Raw genomic sequence first — 21,051 nt, 5'->3', positions numbered from 1 at the left:
ACTACCTTAAGGTTCAGTGATCTCTGATTCTTTGACCCTGATTTGAAGAGTCTGAAGCTCTTGGGATCTAAGGTTTCCCACAATCCTTGTAATCAGACTTTGAACCTAAGCCAGACTGAGAAGTTAGTCACTACCACCACTGGGGTAGCCAGAAAGTGCCCTCCCCTCACCTCTGCTGCCAGGGACCTGGATGATTCATCTTTTGGGTGCTGGGCTTCATTTGCTCCCCAAGATCCAGAGATGCACCTGGAAGCAAGAAGATATTCAGCACAGTTTGTTGATTGAATGAATGAGTGCGTGAGTGAAGGGTCTGTCCCTTCCTCTCCATACTGGGGTCCATGGGTTATCTATGATTTCCCTATTAAAGATTTGGGGGAGGGAGGGGGATGTCCTAAATCATCTTCTACCTTCTCAAGTTCCCTACTAAAATGTGCATACCCCCCTCAGAATGTTCATCCTAAGGGCAGGGACTTTGTCCTGTTCTTAGCTGTGTCTTCTGCACCTGGAACGGAAATGAATACCCCAGCTTAGCTCAGAGCTCAAGAGGCTATCAACTGGGGAAGGGTGGGGCAAGAGGAGCTGATAGTGAGACCTGTGGGAGAGGACCCAGACAGGGAGGGGGCAGGGACGACCAAGGACAGAGAGACAGAGACAGACAGAGACAGACAAGGAAAGGAAGCAAGGAATGACATTTCACAAAGGAACTGAGGCCCAGAAAGGAAAGTAACTTCTTTAGGGGCACACAGCATATTACTTAGTGGACAGCCAGGGTTTTCTTCCTGTGCACCCCTCCAGGCCCAGGCAGACCATGTGGTGTTTCCCAGGTGTCTCCAATACTTTCCTAGGTGAGGGTCAGGTACTGGGACTGGCCCGACCACTCTTCCTGTTGGGTTGGCCACTGAGGTTGAGCTCCAAGGTGTTCAGGATAAACTGCACATGGAGAAGGGTGCTGCCTCCCAACCTCTGACCACCTCCCCTGAGAGGAAGGAGAGGGGCCCTGACTGAGGAGGGGGTGTGTAGGGGAACCCAATTAAGTTTCAGCTCAAAAATGAAGGAATGGATCCACTTGGAGGCAGAGCTGCTGCAGGGACAGGGGTGCTGGAAGGAATGTGCAATCAGGGGTAGCTGGCTTGTGCAAAGAGCCTTGGGGTGTTAGGGGGCTCCTCTCCGGGGAGTTGGACCCTGGAGACCCATGTCCCCTCCAGCTAAGTGTTCCGAGCTCCCACTAGGGTGCAGAGTCTCAGCTGAATCAAAGGATGCCTGCTCGCTCTGCAGTCGTGCGGGCCCCGGGCGCCCAGCCTCAAGGCAGGGGCTCCCCGGGTGCCGCGACCCCGTCCGATGAGGGGGGCAGTAGGACCCAGGGGCCGGGTGACTGCCCGCAGAGGGAGAGGCGGGAGCCGGGGCGGTTTGGGGGAGGTCTTTGGCTTTTTTTGGCGGAGCCGGGGCGCCCTCCGGAAGCTTTTCTAACTTTCCAGAAGTTTCTCGGGACGGGAGGGAGGTGGGGTGGGGGAACGCCATATATAGATCTGGAGAGCGGGGGCGCGGCGGAGAGTGGAATCCGTTCGCGGCTCGAGTGCGGCACTGTGACTGCAGTCCCGGCGCCAGCACAGCCCGGCCAGGTGAGGGGCGGGGGCGGCCCGGGTGGGGCGGGAGCGGCCGGGGAGAGCGGCGGGAGCTTTGGGGGTGCTCAAGAAAACGAGAGGGGAGAGCGGCCCGCGGGAGGGTTTAGGGGCCACTTCAGAGCCCGCAAACTGGAGTCCCTGGCACTCTGGGGACAGCTGGAGGGTTCGGTATGGAGAACCCGGGGCTGGGGGGTGATGGCGGAGCGAACCCGAGGGCCAGAGCAGAGATCAGAGCCGGGATGGGGAGTCGGGGCACTCAGAGGGCCCGGAAAAAGTGCAGGGTTCCGCAGAAGTGTGGGGCAGGGGTGCTGGTGGCAGAGAGGAAACAGTGGGGCTGGGAGCCGGGATGCTGAGGCTCGTCCCTCTGCAGGATCAAGGAGGGAGAAGATGGGGTCTGGAATGCCTTCCAGCAGGGACAGGGAGGCCAGGCTGGCTTTGCATGTCGGGGTGCCTCCAGTTGTGGGGTTGAGGCCCAAGGGCCAGTGGACCACCCTCCTCACAGGCTTGCTGGGGGGGCATCTGAGCCTCCTGAGGTAGGGTGGTAGGAAAAGGTGAAATAGCCTTGACTTTTACTTGGCTCTTGGGGTCCCCATGGTTTGGGAGGAGTCCCCCACCGCGGCTCCATTTCTGATCAGCAGCCTGCACGTGTAGGTTATGGCAGCCAGCACCAGTCTCCCCCACTTCCCTCCAAAAAGGGGTGAGGAGCTGACCAGGTCTGCATCGTCCCACAGAAGGGACAACGGGGCGCTCCCTAGAAGGCTTTGAGTCACCCACTCTAATTCTGTCCACCGCCACCTGGTTCCTAGAGTAACTGCAGGGTTAAGGCTACTTAAGAGGCTGGGGTTCCCTGCCCCCAGCTTAGGGACATTCCTGAGACGGCTGGAGTGGTGGAAGAAGAATGAAACCGCTTCCAGCATGACCAGAAAGGCCTGGCCCCTCCTCTTCCCGGGCTTCCGGCTGGTCCCGCTGGTCTGCAGGGCCCGGATGGAGGCCGGATGGAGGCCGAAGGAAAATCAGGGGGCTTTGGTTCCCTGGAAGTCTCTGGCTGGGACCACACCCTCCCGTCCTCAGGCAGTTCATCTGCCCATCCCCCCTTCCTGAGGCCTCCGCGTCCCCTCCTTTTGTCTCTGGTCACCGGGATTCCCGGCAGAAATGTTTTTTCACGGGCTGTGTAACAGGACACCACATCCAGCTCTCCAGAGGGGCTCTGTGGGTGCTTCTGGGAGGAAGGAGCCGTGTGCTAGGAAGCCTGACCCCCACTGATCCTTGGTGGACTGGAGGTGGCTCCCTGCCCGCTCTCTTTCCTCAGTTTCTCCCACTGTTTGGTGAAGTGAATGACCTCCAAGGTCATTGTAGATCTGGGACTGGTTACGTCTTCCTTCTGCCAGGGGCAGTGCAGACAGGGTTCCGTATGGGGGCTGGCCCTACCAGGCCCCCTCCTCACCATCACGCCAGCTCTGCCCTATCCCATCCTCCTCACTCTTCTGTTTTCTTTCAGAATGAAAAAGGCAGGCATTGACCTCCCCCTGAGGCAGTTTCAAGGTACTTTAGCCCTCCTCAAGTGTTCGAGAGCCCTTCTGGTGGTCCCCCCCCGCCCAGCATCTGCTTCCCTTCCCTCTACTTACAAAAATCTGGAACCCAGTCTCAACTTGGCCTGGCTAGCTGTGGGCACAGCCCTTGGTTCTGGGCTCGTGTATTTTTCTTTATGGGACTATAAATCTTCTAACCTTAGCCTAAGGGCTAGGATTTCTCTGTAGCAACAGGGGCTGGGCTGTGGGAGGCTGGCTTGCTTGCAGTGACATGCCTTCCTCCGTTCCTACTTATGGGTTAACAGGGCAGCCCTTCCCCATAGCTGCACATCTCCCTGCAGAGAGTGACGTTGCGGGCTGGAAGCTAGGGCCAGGGAGGCTCCGTGGCACCCCCTGGGACCTGAACCCAGGCCTCCCGCTTCCCGGGTTGGAAGCCCCCCTCTGCAGGCGGGTGCAGAGAATTCAGTTTCCAGCCTGCCACGTCACCGGGCGCAGGAGCGCGGCTGTGTGGCTGCCTGAGGAATCCCAAACTAGTCATTTGGAGCTTTTTTAAAAAGCCCCTCCCAGCCCTTTAAGGTTCTGGTTGGCTGGGGGTGGGGCTGTCAAGACAGTGCCTGCCACGTGGCAAGGCTGTGAACTAGACTCCGAGACTGTCTCTCAAGCGGATGCTGGTGGCCTCTGCAGAGGTCCCAGCTCTGGCATCAGCTGTCTGGACTAAAGGCGGCCTTTGAATAGGATGACCCTATATATATGCCTGTTGTCCTGGCCTAATAATTAGTGGTGTCCCATTTTACTCTCTTAAGTGTCTTTTTTTGTACAATAATTATATGGCTGCTCTGCCTTTGAGACTCCAGGCCTGGTGGGGAAGTAGCTAGGGCTGGGAGGAAGGCGGCCTGGGCCCTGAGATATTCCCTTCCCAATCCGTTCTTTAGGGTGAAATTCTGTCTTACCTCTGCAATCCATACTCTAGGCTACAGATCTCTTTGATACCTCCCCCCAGGCAGCTGTGGGGCTCAGTGGCCTTCCCTCCTCCCCCCACCTCTCCCCATGTACCTTTTGCTTCTCCTCTGCACTGCACCTCCAAGGAGGTGGCAGCCCAGGGAGGGGGGCCTTGGCTTGGTTCACAGGATGGCTGCAGCAGTAGAGTCTTCGCAGAAAGCCAGTGCTCCCCAGGCAGGCTCAAGGCCTGAGGGTCGTCCACCAGGATTCTGAGTTTTCCGTCTTCTTGAGGACCATGAGATGGGATCTCCCAGAGCCGTGGGATCACCGCGGTTCCTTCCAAACCTTCCCTTTGCCATGTCACCTCCTCTTCCCTTGTGCTGCCTGGAGAAGTGGAAATGACCTCAAATTGGACGAGTGTGGAAATAAGTCCGGAAATAAGTCCATGTGGAGAGACTGTCCTGATGGGAGGCCCCAGAGAGGGGAGAGGGGCTTGTCCTAGGGGCCACTGCTACTGCTGTGGTTTGAGGAGGGGACCTGAGGGCAATCTTGAAGCCACAGAGTAGATGGGCATGTGTGGTGATGACTGTCAGATGGGAGGGAAGAATGGAATCTGAGGTGGCCCAGCTTCCTGGGAGAATGAACACACATCTGGCCACCAGCCTCTGGTGAAGGGGTGTCGGTGTCATTGTTCCTTTGAGCTGTGACTTACCCTCTCCCTTAGTATCCTTCCTCTCAGGAAACCTCCCCGGCCCCCCCGCCCCCCCCAGCTTTTGTCCTGGGGATTTCACATCCGCTCCAGGGGCTGTGGGCAGATGGGCAGGCAAGTCCCTGCTGAGACAGAAGCCTGGGCATGGAGACCTAGACCCATATAACTTGGAAAATGGAGCCTGAGGCTCAGAGAGGGGAGCACACACACATGCACACATGCGAACTCAAGGTCACCCTTGGGGTAGCAGAGTAGAGCATCTGGACTCTCTCATTTAATGAGTGAACCAACTGGTGACTCATTAACATCCCAGGGCAGAAAGAAAGGCATTCGGGGAGGTGCAGGCCTACACCTCCACCCCACATGACATCCTTTGTCCAGGCCCCTGAGTTTCATGCAGACGCTGAGCCCATCTACCACTTTTTTTTTTTCCCACTGGAAAAGGGCCCCAGGGTTGTATGAGATCAGAGCTAATAACTAAAGACCCCAGGTTTGGGCAAGTGGCCCTGGTTTTTGTTCATTAAGGAACAGCTGAGGCCTCTTGTGTGCCAGGCACTGGGGATATAGAGGGAAGCCAGACTGGCTAGGTTTCCTACCCTCCTGGAGGTCACAGACTAATTAGGGATGGAAACAGTACATAATAAACGTAAGTCTAAATGTTAAGTTCAGTGCAAGAACTCAATAGAGCTGAGGTGGGGACTTGCCTACTTTGGCTAGGGAGTCAAAGAGGGCCTCTGAGAGAGTGGGCAGACGAGACCCCCAATCTGGGCAACCCGGAGTTAGGTACGGGCTCCCTAGAGCTCTGGGCCGTCTTGCTCCCATCTCCAGGGGACTTGGTGACAGCCAGAAGGCTAGGGATGGTTGTTGGCGAGGAACAACTAGGGCTTCAGGGCCGCCCTCTCTCTGCCACCCTCACAGGTCCTCCGTGGTGCTCACGACCCGCCTCCCAGCCATGCGTGCCCTTCTGCTCATCAGCACCTTCTGCCTACTGGCCAGGGCCCTGGCCGCCGAGGTGAAGAAACCCGCGGCCGCAGCAGCTCCCGGGCCGGCTGAGAAGCTGAGCCCCAAAGCGGCCACGTTTGCTGAGCGCAGCGCCGGCCTGGCCTTCAGCCTGTACCAGGCCATGGCCAAGGACCAGGCGGTGGAGAACATCCTGCTGTCGCCTGTGGTGGTGGCCTCGTCCCTGGGGCTAGTGTCGCTGGGCGGCAAGGCGGCCACGGCGTCGCAGGCCAAGGCGGTGCTGAGCGCCGAGCAGCTGCGCGACGAGGAGGTGCACGCGGGCCTGGGCGAGCTGCTGCGCTCGCTCAGCAACAGCACGGCGCGCAACGTGACGTGGAAGCTGGGCAGCCGCCTGTATGGGCCCAGCTCGGTGAGCTTCGCGGAGGACTTCGTGCGCAGCAGCAAGCAGCACTACAATTGCGAGCACTCCAAGATCAACTTCCGCGACAAGCGCAGCGCCCTGCAGTCCATCAACGAGTGGGCGGCGCAGACCACCGACGGCAAGCTGCCCGAGGTCACCAAGGACGTGGAGCGCACCGATGGCGCGCTGCTGGTCAATGCTATGTTCTTCAAGCGTGAGTCCGGAGGGGCGGGGCAGGGCGCGGTGGGGCGGGGCCTCCTCTCCCCGGAGCCCCGCCCCTGGCAAATCAGGTCAGTGTTCCCGTGCTGAGCACCACAGCTGGGGCTCCTTCAGTCCTCATTAACAACCTGTGGACCCAGAGGGAGGCACTGTTATTGAACTCTTGTTACATACGAGACACTAGATTCAGAGAGGTGTAGTGTTGTGTCTAAAGGAACGGGACAGAGATGCAAGCCCCACCGAAGGACTCCATAAGATGTGCTCCTGCCGTGTTTCATCACATCAGAGTGTTGTTGCTTGTCTTGGAATCAAATTTAGTAATCAATTCTATCTCAGTAACGAGCTGGAGAAAGGCTCCACATCTGTGATCATTACTAACCCTCAAAGCAACTTTGGGGGCAGGTGGTGTTACCTACATTTCACAGGTAAGGAAACTGAGGCTCAGCTAGGAGGAGAGAGCCCGGACTCAGGTCCAGGTGCATCTTGAGTTGAAGATTCGGTTTGGGCTTAATGTGTATTTTTGAGTACCTATATGGATAGCACTGTTCCTCTCACGGCATGCTGTGAGGATGAGGTGACCCCTCTTTTACAAATGAAGGGACCAAGATAGGGGTGAAAGGTCTTGCAGCCAGTTGGTGACTGAGACTGAATTTGAATACACGTCTGTATGTGACATAGGGCAGGGCTCATGCCACTGTCACGTATTCATGGTTTTTTGGGTCATTTTTGGGGGCACAGAGATAGGGCTTGCAGACAAGAATTAAGGGTGGTCTTGGGGCATCCCCTGCCCGGGGCACAGACCTCAGTTAGCAGGTGGGGTGGGCAATCTAGCTCAGCGCATGTTGCGCAAATGCCTGACGGCTGTCAGGGCGGAGGTGGACATGGTGGTAGCTAAGCTGAGGGTCCTCCTTCTGAAGGCACGCCCTGTCATGTGGAAACAGGTAGGCCCTAAATGTAGAGAGCCATATATTCAAGCAGCATGTCCTGGGGCCAAGACCCACACCCCCAAAGCAGGGAACATGTACTCTGTGGGCTGGGTGCTCGGGGGGAGGTGGGCCACAGGTGAGCCCAGAAGACTTTAACAGAGGCCTTGAGCAGGGAAAAATCCAGGGTATGCAGTTGAGGGGAGTGTCTTGACAAGATGGGGGCATCTATTTCTGACCTTGTGTTCTACTTCCCACTACAGCACACTGGGATGAGAGATTCCACCACAAGATGGTGGACAACCGAGGCTTCATGGTGACCCGTTCCTATACCGTGGGTGTCACCATGATGCACCGGACAGGTAGGTGCCTTGCAGGGTGGGGTTGGGGGGGCAAAGTGGGGGCTTGAGGGTGCTTGGGGCCTGGCCCGCCCCCACCCCGCAGTGTTGCCAGCGCCGTTTCTGCTCTTCTCCCAGGTCTCTACAACTACTATGATGACGAGAAGGAGAAGCTGCAAATTGTGGAGATGGCCCTGGCGCACAAGCTCTCCAGCCTCATCATCATCATGCCCCACCACGTGGAGCCCCTCGAGCGCCTTGAGAAGCTGCTGACCAAGGAGCAGCTGAAGATCTGGATGGGGAAGATTCAGAAGAAGGCTGTTGCCATCTCCCTGCCCAAGGGTGTGGTAGAGGTGACCCACGACCTGCAGGTGAGGGATGGCCCAACTCAAGGGCCTGCAGGGCTTGGAGGGGGGCATGGCACATGGGGCAACCATTCACCAGCTCAGCAGGTCTGTCCTGAACCCCTCTGGCTGTCCAGGCAGTACCTGGGCTGTGCTGGGGGAGGAGGCATGGTCCCTGCCCTTGGGAAGATGGTGATAACATCAATAGCTAAATATTGGGTTGGCCAAAAAGTTCGTTCAGGTTTTTCTGTAACATCATATGGAAAACCCAAACGAACTTTTTGGCCAACCCAGTATAATTGAGCACGTGCTGTATGCTAGGCACTCTTCCTAAGCCCTTTGTGTGTATTAAACTCTTAATTCTCAAAACAACTTTATTAGGTAGGACTATCAACCTTATCTTACAGATGAGGAAAGTGAGGCTCAGGAAAGTTAAATAACGTATCCACATTCACACAGTCAATAACTCAGACGTTTTTGCAGGCATGCCTCATTTTATTGTGCTTCGCTTTACTGCGTTTTTTTACAAACTGAAAACGTATGGCAATCCTGCGTCAAACAAGTCTATTGGCTCCACTTTTCCAACAGCATTTGCTCGCTTCGTGTCTCTGTGTCACGTTTCAGTAATTCTCGCAATATTTCAAACCCTCCACCAGCAAAAAGATTGACTCCCTGAAGGCTCAGATGATGGTTAGCATTTTTTAGCAATAAAGTATTTTTAATTAAGGTATATGTACATTGATTTTTTAAGACATAATACTATTGCAGAGTTAATAGACTACAGTATAGTGTAAACATAACTTTTATATGCACCGGGAAACCAAAAAATTCGTGTGACTCACTTTATTGCAATATTCACTTTATTGTGGTGGTCTGGAACCGAACCCGCAATATCTCTGGGGTATGCGTGTATAGACTGTTCAAGCTGGAGGATTGTCCCCCGTGCAGTAATAAGACTAATCTTGGCTTTCAGCTCTGAGTCACTTGGCTGGAAACTTAACCAAACCCGCCCAACGTCATTTCTCCCTCATGACCACTCCGGGTGGTGGGCAGCGGCTCAGAGAGAAGCAGTGACTCGCTAAGGTCACCCTGGCTAGTAAGCAGTGGAGCTGCAGTTAGTTCTCAAGGCAAAAACTCAGGGTGGCCATTTTGTCAATCAGGAGAGAAAGATCTTTTCCTGTACTCGAAAGGGAAAACTTTCATCTCATTCCTTCCTTGGATTCCAGAAATGATTCCTTGGCAGGTCTCTCACCTACAGAATTGTTTCAGACTTGTTGCTGAGAGAGCGTGGAGAAAGCTTGAGATGAGATGGGGCTTAGGCTCCAAACTGGAGACTAGTGGAGCTTGTGTGGTCTGTACTGTAGACAGCACTGAGGGTTTCCAGAGGAGCCACTGTCTCCCTCTTGTGCTTGTCCCGACTCTACCCCAGCCCTTTCTCCTGCAGTTGCTGTCATCTGACTCCCCTTCTTTCTCCCGTGTTTTCCTGGCACCCTGGTTGGACACACTACCCGCTATCCTGCAATAGATTGAGTTGGGAAATCCCAAGAGGGTGATTTGTGCAAAGTCAAGGGGACTGGAATAGCTGGGCCTAGAATGCCTGTCTCAGGACACCCTGACTCTCAGATCCCTAGGTCTCGTGCCCGTTTGGCCATGCTGGGGAAGTGCACTGTCCCGCAGAAGCCTGGGCCCTGAAGGCTGCTCTTCACTCAGCCGACAGTCCTTTACTGCCACCTCTTCTGCACTGAGAGCCAGGGAGAGCCCTGAATATGGGCCCTGCCTTGAGGGAGCTCTGAGCCAGGTGGGAGAGACAGACAGGACCACACACTGATAGCCAGAGGGAGGCCAGGGGTGCTGAGGCCCAGAGAGGCGCGGCTCCAGTCTTGTGGGATAGGGAAGCCTTCCCGGAAGACATGGAGTCTAAAGGGCCCTACAGAGACAGGGTAGCCACTGAGATGCCATCGAGGATGCAGTTTCAGGGAGGCTGTTGAGTGGAGAGCGGAGTGGGACATACTGAGGGTTAAGGCTGCAATGCAAGCACAGTTCACAGGAAAGAGCTTGTTCTTGGCTTCCAGGGGTTGTGCGGAGCCTTAGAAGAGGGTGTGTGTGTGTGTGTGTGTGTGTTTTAACTTTTTACTATGGAAATGTATAAAAATATATTAAAAATAGAGACATTAGTATCAGGAACCCTCATGTATCCATCACCCAACATCAACCATCATCAACTCATGACCAATAAGGATTCATTTATACACACCCATTCCTCGCCCATCAGATTATTTTGAAGCAAATCGCAGACATCATATCACTCTGGAAAGATTTTAAGCCCCAGAGTGATGTGGTCATAGCTGTCCTTAGGAGTCTTTCTCAAACTTGAGTGTGTCAAGAACTACCTGGAGAGTTGGTTCAAAAAAGTTCCCAGGCCACCCCCAGAGATTGTGATTCCGTGGCTCTGGGCTGGAGCCAGGGAATGTGCGCTTCGTGTAAGTCCCTGGGGCACGCTGATGCTGGCGATCCACCACCCACAGTTCGAGAAGCACAGGTCAAGATGGCTCGGCGGGGCCAGGCATAAATTCTGCCTTTTCCCCCTGAGCCTTAGTTTCCTCATCTGTGAAGTGGTGATTGGAGGCTGTTGCAGGGTTTTCATGAGAATTAGGAAAGCAGTGCTTGGCAGTGCCCACACCATGTCTGGCACACAGAAGGTGGCAGGGAGTGGTAATCTCTGCTCTGAGGGAAGAGACGGGAGGAGACAGCAGGCGGTGTGGGTGGAGGGTGAGGGTCTAGGAGCCTTACCCACCGTGGCCTCACCGGCACTCACCTGGTCCTGCAGAAACACCTGGCTGGGCTGGGTCTGACTGAGGCCATCGACAAGAACAAGGCAGACCTGTCTCGCATGTCCGGCAAGAAGGACCTGTACCTGGCCAGTGTGTTCCACGCCACCGCCTTCGAGTGGGACACAGACGGCAACCCCTTCGACCAGGACATCTATGGGCGTGAGGAGCTGCGCAGCCCCAAGCTCTTCTACGCCGACCACCCCTTCATCTTCCTGGTTCGAGACACCCAGAGCGGCTCCCTGCTGTTCATCGGGCGCCTGGTCCGGCCCAAGGGTGACAAGATGCGAGACGAGTTGTAGGGCCCCAGGGTGGGTGTGGGATGGCACGGGGCAGCGGGAGGCTCCTGAGACACATGGGTGCTATGGGGGTGGGGAGCTGAGGTACTGACCTTGGATGGTCCACGGGGTGGGGGTGGGAAAACAGGGGGGCTGGCTGTGTCTGAGCAGACCTTCCCAGCCAGGATTCACTCTGCCTGGACACAGGCCCCCAGATGTCAGGATGCTGAGCCCAGAGACCCCACATCCTGTGGGAGCTGGGCAGTAGTCATGGAGCCCTGCTCCCAGCCCTGGGATCCAGGCTGCCTCGGTCAGTGTTCATATTTATAGCTGTGTGCTTTCTCATCTGTGAGACAGAATCGAGCTGGGGGTTCAGCCAAGCCCTCATGGAATGGGGGCGCTCTTCCTGATACTACCACCACCTCGGCCCCTCCCCGGCTTCCTCCCAATCTTCTAACTTCCCTCAACTATAAAACTAGGTGCTGCAGCCCCTGGGACATGTACCCCCTCCCCCGCCATGGGTCCGACCCCAGTGAGGGGGTCGGGTATAGCTTATGGGGCGGCAGGGGGAGCTCTTGGGCAGACTCCAGTCAGGCATCATGGGGATGAACTTTTTTTTTTCCTTTTATAGATTTTCAAAGATGGGGAGGAAAGGGGGGAAATGAGCCTTTGTTGCTGTCAGACAAAGATCTTATTTGTACAATTGTTTTTTTTCAATAAAATTTTCCAGTGAAATTTTGTCAGAGCATGGAAGGAGATTGGATCAGAGATTCCCATCTCATTCTTCCCCGGGGATAAGGGCTCCTTCTGTTAAGCCATGTTTGCTACTAATAGCTTTTGTCAGGCCCTGAAATCCTGGCAGGTGAATGCAGATGATACCGTGTGGCAGGCCCACTATGTGCTGAATTGGAAATTGTTTTGGCTCGGGCTACCCTGGAGAGATGGTGGCTGCAGGGCCTGAGTGACAGCGCTGGACCTGGAGCCCAGACTCTGCTGTCCTGCTGTGCAGGGCCCCAGGGTCCCAGTCTTCAGCCCCCTAGGCTTTCACTTAAAGCTGACCTCATCCACATCCAGGGCCAGAGGGCACAAGCTCAGGCTGCCCAGCTGGGCAGGACTTTGTGAAGGAGCTTGTGGGAACCTTGCTCTGTGTTTGGGTTTGCAGCAGGAGATGAGGGACCTGATACAGTCCTCACATTGGTTACCTTTCATGGTCCTTGGGGCTCCTGACATCACAGCTCAGGGAGGGAGAGGGCAAGTGGGATGCACGGGACAGAAGACCAGTGGCCAGGGAGGCAGAGGAACAGAGGAAACTGGATTCATGTCCCATCTCTGCTGTTTGCTGGCTGTGTGACTTTGGGAAGGTCACTACCTCTCTCTGGGCACCTCTCCAGCTTCTGTTTGCCAACAACTCTGCCCTGGGGGTTGTTGGTCCGAGGAGGGAATCCCTGCCTGGCTGGGCAACCTAGTTGGAGTCCTCCCAGATGTGAATGGGGCTGCAGAAGGGCCAGCTGATTCACTCCCATTATTACCATAATGCAACACAACTGTTTAGAACTCCAGGTCTGTTCTGTGCTGTGAACCCAATAAATTAGATCTCTGCCCTCAGGAGGCTTCATCTAGAAGTGGAGACGTAGGGACAGTGACAGGTATGCTCGGTACACTGTTCCAGTCCCCTGGATCATTCTGTTCCCAGACATGCCACACTTACTCTCCTGCCTCAGGGCCTTTGCACTAGCTGTTCTTTGTGGCAAGTGGTTCTTCTAGATCTTTGCAAGACTGCTTTTTTGTCGTCCAGAACTCAGCCTAAATGTCATCTACTCCACAAGGGCCTTCCCTAACCACCCAGTATAAGCAGCTCCTCTACAACATCAGTTTCTTTACTATGTTTTCTTGTTTTACTGACTCAGTGCTCCTAAATTATCCACCTATTGACACATTTGGTCTGTCCCCACTACTAGAATGGAAGCTCCACGAGAATAGGGACGATGACTTTTTTAAAAAATTTTTATTTATTTATTTTTGGCTGCATGCGGGCTTTCTCTAGTTGCGATGAGCGGGGGCTACTCTTCGTTGCAGTGCCCGGGCTTCTCATTGCGGTGGCTTCTCTTGTTGCGGAGCACGGGCTCTAGGTGCGCGGGCTTCAGTAGTTGTGGCATGTGGGCTCAGTAGTTGTAGGTCACAGGCTCTAGAGTGCATGCTCAGTAATTGTGGCACGTGGGCTTAGTTGCCCCGCGGCATGTGGGATCTTCCCGGACCAGGGATCGAACCCAGGTCCCCTGAATTGGCAGGCAGATTCTTAACCACTGCGCCCCATGTCTTGTTCATCACTGTATGTCCTGCACTCAAATTCAGTGTCATACACACATAAGGCACTCAAAACATTTTATTAAGTGAAAGAGCTGTGTTAGAAGGGCACCAGGGCTTCGGGAATCCAGAAGGGTGCTATGGGTGGGTGCCATGTCTGCCATGGGGAGATCAAGGAAGACTCCCAGGAGGAAGTGACATGTAGGCTGCCTTGAAGGGTAAGTAGGCATTTCTTGATCAGAATAATGATTTTAGTAATACCAGCTGGTCCTTCCTTTGTATTTTGCTTCTACTATGTGCCGAACACCATGTCGGTCACTTGATATATATAAATTTTATCCCAGCCTCCTAACAGTTTGGCTAGGTAGGGATTATTCCCATTTTACAGGTGAGATAACTGAGGCTGAGAGCCCAGTGGGGCTAAGCTGGGAAATGCTCCTAGCCAGCTGGAGAGTTGTTCTTCCTCCATGACACACAGAAAGGGCAGGAGAGGAACTGGCCAGATTTTAACAGGAAAGGTACATAACCTCAGTCTGTATACATTGTCCAACTTAGTCCCCACAATAGCCCAGTTAGATGGGAAGTCTTCCTACTCACACAGGTATAGTTCAGAGATGGGGAGACTGGACTAGAAGTTGGGACTCCTGGACCCAAAGCTCAGCCTGCAACAGCTCCCCCACCAGGTGGGCATGGGCAGTGAAGGAAGGCAGGGCTGAGTGTGGGGCTGTCCAGATGACACAAAGGGGGCCCTGAGGCCACCTGCCTCCATCCGGGCACAGGCGGGAGGGTGGTGGGAGGTCTGTGCTCCCACCTCACAGTGAGGGGTAGGGTTGCTGGCGTGAAGGGTGGCAGGGCAGGTGGTGGAGGTGGATAGGTCAAGGTTGGGCTGGGGCTGGACCAGCCATGTCAGCACCCTTGATGGCCCATCACAGCTCTGTGTGGAGCTTTCTTGCCACCTGGAGGCCACTGAAGGGACCTCCTTGTTATTTCCACCACTGTGCTTGTTAAAAGTCTCAGAGAGATGATAACCCTGCTGCACTGTGTGGGTCCTGGACATGAGTGCAAGTGTGGGGAGACGGGGATTAACTTTTACTGAGCACCGACTATGTGCCCTGCACTGCCGGGTACACGTGAGGGAAGCTCTTAATTCTTAGAGCTTCCCTCAGGGGTAGCTATTACCATCCCAAGTTATAGAAGAGAAAACTGGGGTTTAGAGAATAACGTGACCAGCCCAAGGCCACCTAGCAGGTCAGTGACAGAGCCTGGCAAGTATGGGAGCGCAGGTCAGCTGGCTGTGGAGGAGAGAGGTGGTCGGTACACGTGAGCTCCGTGCTCCACGGTTTACAGGAGGCGGTCAGTAACCAATGGGATTCTATATAATCTTTACTCCAGTCCCTGCAGCTAAAACCTCCTTGAGAGTAGCCCTTGTCTGCCCATGCCCTGGCCACAACGCCTGGCACATAGGAGATGCCTAATAAATGCTCACTCAAAGGAAGTGGTCCAGTGGGTGCTTTGGCGCTTAGCAGCAGAGGCATTGGAGCCTGGCAGACCAGACTGGAATCCCAGTTCTGCCACTCCTAGCTGTGTGGCCTTGGGCCAGATACTTAACCTCCCTGAGCTTCAGTTTCCTCACTAGGAAGATAGGAATGATAATAGTAAGTACCTCATAGAGCTGTGGTGAGAATGAAATGAGGTAACCCATGGTACCTGGCAAATAATATGTGGCCGAGAAATATTAACTATTTATAAGAGAAGGTAAACAAATCAAGATCATACTGCAGAGCTGGGATTTGAACCCAGATCTCCACAACTTTAAAGCCTGATTCTTTCCATCATGCCGTACAACCTGGGGGTCAGGCAGAGCGGAAGTGGTCAGGGAAGACTTCCTGGAAGAAGAGGTGCTAGAGGTTGGTAGGAAAGAGGGGAAGAGGCATTCTGGAAGAGAGGCCCAGAGTGAGCAGAGATGTGGCTGCTGGAAGGGCCATGGGAGCCTGGGACACAGCAAGGGGCCCGGGGGAGGGTGGGGGCGAGATAGAGGGAGGCCTGGCTGCTAGGTGCTGGGCTGAACTGCTCTGAGAGGGGCTGGGAGGAGGCGGCTGACGGGGAGGCCCCGAGGTCAGTGAACGCTTCTGCAGGAGCAGAGCAGTTGGTTTTGCCACTCCCACCCCTCCAATTTCCCTCCTTTTCCCACAGCCCCCGCTTGACTTATCCCCTCCCCTGGACTTTCCTCCCTCTCCTTTTGCTCATGTGGCCTCTTCTGCTGGTATCATGCCTCCCCCCATCTCGGCCAGTGGAGCCCTCCTCATCCTTCAAAGCCTATCTCAAAGGTTACCGACTCTCCAGAGACCCTTCCTGGGCCCCTGTCAGAAGCGCAGCTGCCTCTGTGCTCCCAGAGCTCTGGGGAAGCATCTCTGGGCAGCATGCACCGCATTTTCCCTCCAGGTGCTCTTGGGGGGAATTGGTCCTTCAATACCTCTTGCTGTCACCTTTCTTCCTCTCTCTCTGTGACATGGACATGTCTACTCATCTCCCCTACACGCCTACCACCAGTGTTTCATTTGTCGGGGGAGCACAGAGTCCACATGTCCGGGCACGAGCTGATCCACCTGGCTGTTCCAGCAAGAATTAGAAAGTGTTCTGACACTTCAAATACACCTACTGAGAAGTGGTCAGCTCTCAGACTTCCTTTTTTTTTTCATGTCATTCCTCTGTCTTGGTGTAAACCAGAGATGACAAACTCAACAGGGGAGCCGAGAGGAGGCCCAACAGGAGGGGAGAGCTAAGCTATGTTATATAACTTATCAAGACGGGAGTTTGATGCTGCAGTCAACAAATTCCATTGTCCGTTTGTCAGCTGAATTCACAGTGCTGCTAGATCTCAGGTGAAATTTAGGGCACTGATCTCAGGGAGGGAATTAGAGGCCATATGGCAGGATTTGGATGATTTAGAGCACCCCCAGCTCCAGTAAATCCCCGCGCAGCACAAGCTGCCCTGCCTGAAGACCTTGAAGTGACCTTGTCTTGGAAGTTACCCTGCAAAGTGTTCTAGTTGTTTATTGCAGAGAAACAAGCCACTCCACACTTAGTGTCTTAAAATGACAATTCATTCTTTTTCACAGTTCTGCGGGTTGGCTGGGCAGTCCTTCTACTGGTCTTGTCTGGGTTCGCTCGGGTGACTGTAGCCACCGGGTGCTGGGCTCAGCTGGGATGGCTGGGCGCTGAGCCTCTCTCTTATGTGGGCCCGCGTCCCCGTCTTCTTCCTGGCACAGTGGTGGCCTCAGGATTCTGAGAGGATAAAGGCGGGAGCTAAGCCTCTGAGGCCTGGGCTCTGCAGCTTATATCATGTCGCTTCCATCACATCCTGTTGGTCAAAGCAAGTCATGAGGCCAGCCTGGATTCGAGGGGTGAAAACGAGACTTCACGTCTGGATGGAAAGAGCAGCGAAATATCATGGGCATGATTTCAACCTACCCCACAGGGGGAGGCCAAGTCTCTTCACGCACCAATCCCATTGTCTCCAGTCCCATAACTGGGATTAGACACTTTCCTGTCTCGGAAGACTAGTTCCAGAGTCAGATGGGGGAGGAAGAAGCAGCCACATCAGAAGAATTGCAAGGTTTTGCTAATTTATATCACCAAGAAGTCTGGATAATATATGTGGGAATGTTTTCTGTGGGTGCTAGTTCATGGAGGCAGGAACTCAGTTTTCACTGGGCTGGATTTATTAACATGGGTACATTTACCTAAGATTCTAGAGTCAGTGTGCCAGTTTCAGCAGCTAGGAGTGGTTTTCATTGTTTGCTTAGCTGGTTGACTGAAACCTGGATTCAACTGAGGCCTATGCTTAATTGATATTGAAATGCCAGAATTCCTTGCTTTAACATAAAGGAATCCAGTGCTAAGGCAGGGAGCAATGTTGATGTGGATTTACCCTGTGTGACCCACTCACATACTCCCAAGCCAAGTTGCACACTCCCGACTTCCTCTTATAGGGCCTGGAGGAAATTCCCTTCACCAAGGCATGAAGAAACATGTTAGTGAGGGGAGCATCTCTGAAACGTGATGCAGTACTTGTTCCCTGCAGGCTAGGGATACTAGTGAAAGACACTGCCACAGAAATGGGCTCCATGATTTTAGTGGAAATGATGGGATCCCAGGGGAGCAGAGCACAGACAGCAGCACTTGGCCATCTGGGACGTCAGATGCCAAGTGGTACTCAGAATGGTCTAACCCACAGGTGTCTTTAGCAAAGACTAATTGTTTAAGGGCCAAATAGGACCAAAGGGACCAAATGGATAGGCAGCCTCTAAGTCCTCCTTAATGTATAACAGAAACAACAAAGCAAAACAACAAACAAAACCCTCCAGGCCTGGTAGCAGAAGCCTGATTTGACCCACTATGAAAGAGAACTTTGGTCCCTCACCCAAAGCCCCTTGAATGGAAGAGAGGTCAGTACCCTTCAGAGCGGCCCCTTCAATAGCACCCCAGATACATACTGTAAATCTTCCTTTTAGCAGCCTACCTTCCACAAAGGGCCCTAGGCCATTTGCCAGAGACCTGTGCTCTGTGAAAGGAAAATACACAGGCTTTTCAGGGATTAGCAGACCTTGAGCTTGTCTAATGCTAATTCCTGAGGCCACAGAAAGCCACTGTGTAGAGGCTCAGGTGCGTCAGGTGACAACTGGAGCTTTGACTCAAGTCCAGGCATGGTGCCTGGACTCATCCTGTAATTGTATTTTTGGTTTCAGGGTGTATAATTGAAATTTACAGCACACATGAGCCTCTAGACCTGTGGAATAAGGGCCATTATGGTAGAAAGGGCCAGGTGGAAGCTTCTGGAACTTTTTCTTTTTACCAATCAATAAACTGGTACAGATCTGGGAGAATCACAGAAATTTGTGCCTTCATCAAAACTTGAGAGATGTAGGCTGGTTTCTATTACATCCTACTTAATTTACTTCTTTGGTCTGTGCAGAAGGCACAGGTCTTGGAGAATGACAGAGAATTATCATAAGCTTACTCAGATGATTCCAGCAGCTACTATTCTAGGTATGGTCTTTTTATGGGAGCAAATATACATATATTTTGTTACTTAATATGAAACTATTTATCTGAAAAAGCATTTTTTTTTTAAACTTCCTCTGCGGCAAATACCAGAAGCAGCTTTCTTTTTCTTGGCAGGGACGGCAATACAGCTTTCTCATCTTGTCTTGAAACTCCCCAAGTCTCTGATTCTCTATTACAATGTAACCTGTGGGGATTTTGACCATCCTCCCATAACACACAGCATCATACTTGTCTACTACACTGATTACATCATGTTCCTAGGATTCAGAGAGTGGAAAGTAGCAGGTACTTTAGATGCACTGATAAGATACAAATTGTGCTGAGAATGGGAGATGAATCCCATAAGAACATAGGGCCCTGCCCCCTGAGTGAAGTTTCTGGGTGTTCAGTGGTCTGGATCGTGCCAGGAAACATATATTAGTCTGGGTTCTCCAGAGAAACAGAATCAATAGAAGATACAGCTACAGATATGTGTATATAGAGATAGATACAAAGAGATGTATTATAAGGAATTGACTCACAGGATTATGGAGGCTGAGAAGTCTCGGGATCTTCTGTTTATAAGATGGAGACCTAGGAGAGCCAGTGGTATAGTTCCAGTCGAAGTTTGAAGTTCTGAAAAGCAGGAGAGCTGATGGTGTTTAGTTCCAGCCTTAAGGCAGGGGAAGACCAATGTCCTAGCTTGAAGACAGCCAGGCAGAGAGCAAATTCTCCCTTACTCAGCCTTTTATTCTATTTCAACAAATTAGATGAGGCCCACCCACACTGGGGAGGCCAATCTGCTTTACTCAGTCTACAGATCCAACGTTAATCTCATTCCTTACAAACACACCCAGAATAATGTTTGACCAAATATCTTGGCACCCAATGGCCCAGTCAAGTTGACACATAAAATTGTTACATCCTGAAAAGTGAAAGGAATTTGCTGTTTTCTGTCCCTAGTGGTAAGAAAGAAGCACACTCGTTGGGCTTCTGTGTATTTTGGTGGCAATGTATGTCACATTTTGGTGTTCCACTCTGACTTATGGAGTAACTAGTAAGGCTGCCAGGTTTGAGTGGAGCCCAGAGCAAGAGGAGGCTTCCAGGTGTCCAGGCTGGAGGGGAGGCAGCTTTTGCTCATAGCCCTGATGACCCAGCAGATTCAAAGGTGATTCAGGTATCTGTAGCAGATGGGGATGACGTCTGAGCCTGTGGCAAACCCCGAGAAAAGAACCGCAATGGAGTACCTAGGAGTTAGGAGCAAAGCCAGGCACCCCTTGGCAAGCAATTTTCCTCCTTTTGAGGAAGAGCTCTTGGCTGGCTGCTGGGCCTGCTGAGAATGGTCCTTGTGTGGGAGGCACCAGCAACTATGAAAAATTAATGCCTGTCACACACAATCTTCTCTTTTCACAGGAATACTTGGGGTATATGTGCCCAGTGATTGCTTCCTGGAATATTAGTGAATCAGGCGTCAGGTATGATAATACATGATTTCTCCCTTTTTAAAGTCCCCCATTTACTGGAATTGGGTTTCTGTTCCCTCCACTCCAGAGACTCTGCAAATGCCAGGTTCACCAGTGATCTCCTCATTGTTAGTGCAACGGATACTTTAAAAAATTATTTTGGAAATATGGAAAATTTCAAATGTGCATGAAAGTTGAGAGAATAGTGTAAACTTCCACGTACCCATCACAAAACTTCAATATGTATTGACATTTTACCCATTTTGTTCAATGGACATTTTTAATAATCCATCTCATAGGGAAGCACTCATGTCTCTGATCCTGTTGACCCGTTCCCCTTGATGCTTTCTCCAAGGTGACAATCTTCTCCAGTTCTCTTCTGACCTCTCTGCTGCGCTGTGGCAGGCTCCACTTGGGGCCTCCTTCCTCTCCTGTCCCTTAAATGTTGGTGTTTCCTAAAGTTCTGTCTTGGATCGTTCTCTCACTTTCCACACTCTCCTTGGATAAATGCACCCTTTCTTATGGCCTCACATAACTTCCCAGGGCTAGTGAGGCCCACATTTTAATGAGGTCCCCATCTCTACCTTCATCCTAGACCCTGTCCCAGGTTGAGGCCACTATATCCAGAAGCCTCCTAGATACAAAGCATCTCCCACTCAACATGTACCAAACTGAGTTCATCCTCCTGCCCAAACGTTCCGTTTCCTGCTTTCCTATTCATCCACTCAACACATAGTTATTACATATCTATTGGGTGTGTAGGCAAGAATGGAAGATTCTGTAATAGGCAAAGAAATCACTGCTATAATAAAAATGATGGACAAGAACAAGTGTTGACAAGAATGTGGAGAAACTAGAACGTTCATATGTTGCTGGTGAGAATATAAGACGGTGCAGCCCTTGCCCCCCAAGAATCAGGTCTAAGCTCACAGAGGATGTTAAACTGGATGGGCTGAGATGGAGAGGGGGGAAAAGTGTAGGTGCTTTGATGGATGAGGGGGTAGACTGGCCTGACTTGGGAATGGGGGTGTGTAGAAAGGGCAGGGAGCTGGGGGGTCTGGATTATGGGGCCTCTGAGGGATGGGCTCAGATGTGGATGGCTACAGGAGTATCTGGGGAATGGCATTAACACCACACAACCTGGGCAGG

At 52.8% G+C, this 21,051-nt stretch overlaps 1 protein-coding gene and 1 long non-coding RNA gene across 4 annotated transcripts; one reads left to right on the top strand and one right to left on the bottom strand.

The window, feature by feature from the left end:
- The first annotated feature begins 1,425 nt into the window (after positions 1-1,425).
- On the top strand, positions 1,426-20,719 carry SERPINH1 (serpin family H member 1). Of its 3 annotated transcripts, none has more exons than XM_032640200.1 (6): positions 1,466-1,619; positions 5,718-6,373; positions 7,565-7,663; positions 7,778-8,010; positions 10,811-11,122; positions 19,853-20,719. In XM_032640200.1, exons 2-5 carry the CDS (start codon positions 5,752-5,754, stop codon positions 11,111-11,113), a joined length of 1,257 nt encoding a protein of 418 aa, XP_032496091.1. In that variant the 5' UTR covers positions 1,466-1,619; positions 5,718-5,751; the 3' UTR covers positions 11,114-11,122; positions 19,853-20,719. The 3 variants fall into 3 exon arrangements, with proteins under 3 accessions (XP_032496089.1, XP_032496091.1, XP_032496090.1); XM_032640199.1 differs by lacking the exon at positions 19,853-20,719 and adding an exon at positions 3,121-3,164 and having other exon boundaries at positions 1,547-1,619; positions 10,811-11,842; XM_032640198.1 differs by lacking the exon at positions 19,853-20,719 and having other exon boundaries at positions 1,426-1,619; positions 10,811-11,842.
- LOC116757843 lies at positions 16,480-19,864 on the bottom strand. The gene is made up of 2 exons (XR_004351099.1): positions 18,982-19,864; positions 16,480-16,817 (listed from the first exon to the last, which is right to left on the bottom strand). It is a non-coding gene; the product is annotated as an uncharacterized LOC116757843 (long non-coding RNA).
- Positions 20,720-21,051: the final 332 nt, after the last annotated feature.

The sequence above is a fragment of the Phocoena sinus genome, chromosome 8 (genome assembly GCF_008692025.1).
Source record: "Phocoena sinus isolate mPhoSin1 chromosome 8, mPhoSin1.pri, whole genome shotgun sequence".
In the NCBI taxonomy this organism is placed as follows: domain Eukaryota; kingdom Metazoa; phylum Chordata; class Mammalia; order Artiodactyla; family Phocoenidae; genus Phocoena; species Phocoena sinus.
Note: the sequence above shows the minus strand (reverse complement) of the source record. Positions and strands in the feature narration are given on the sequence as shown.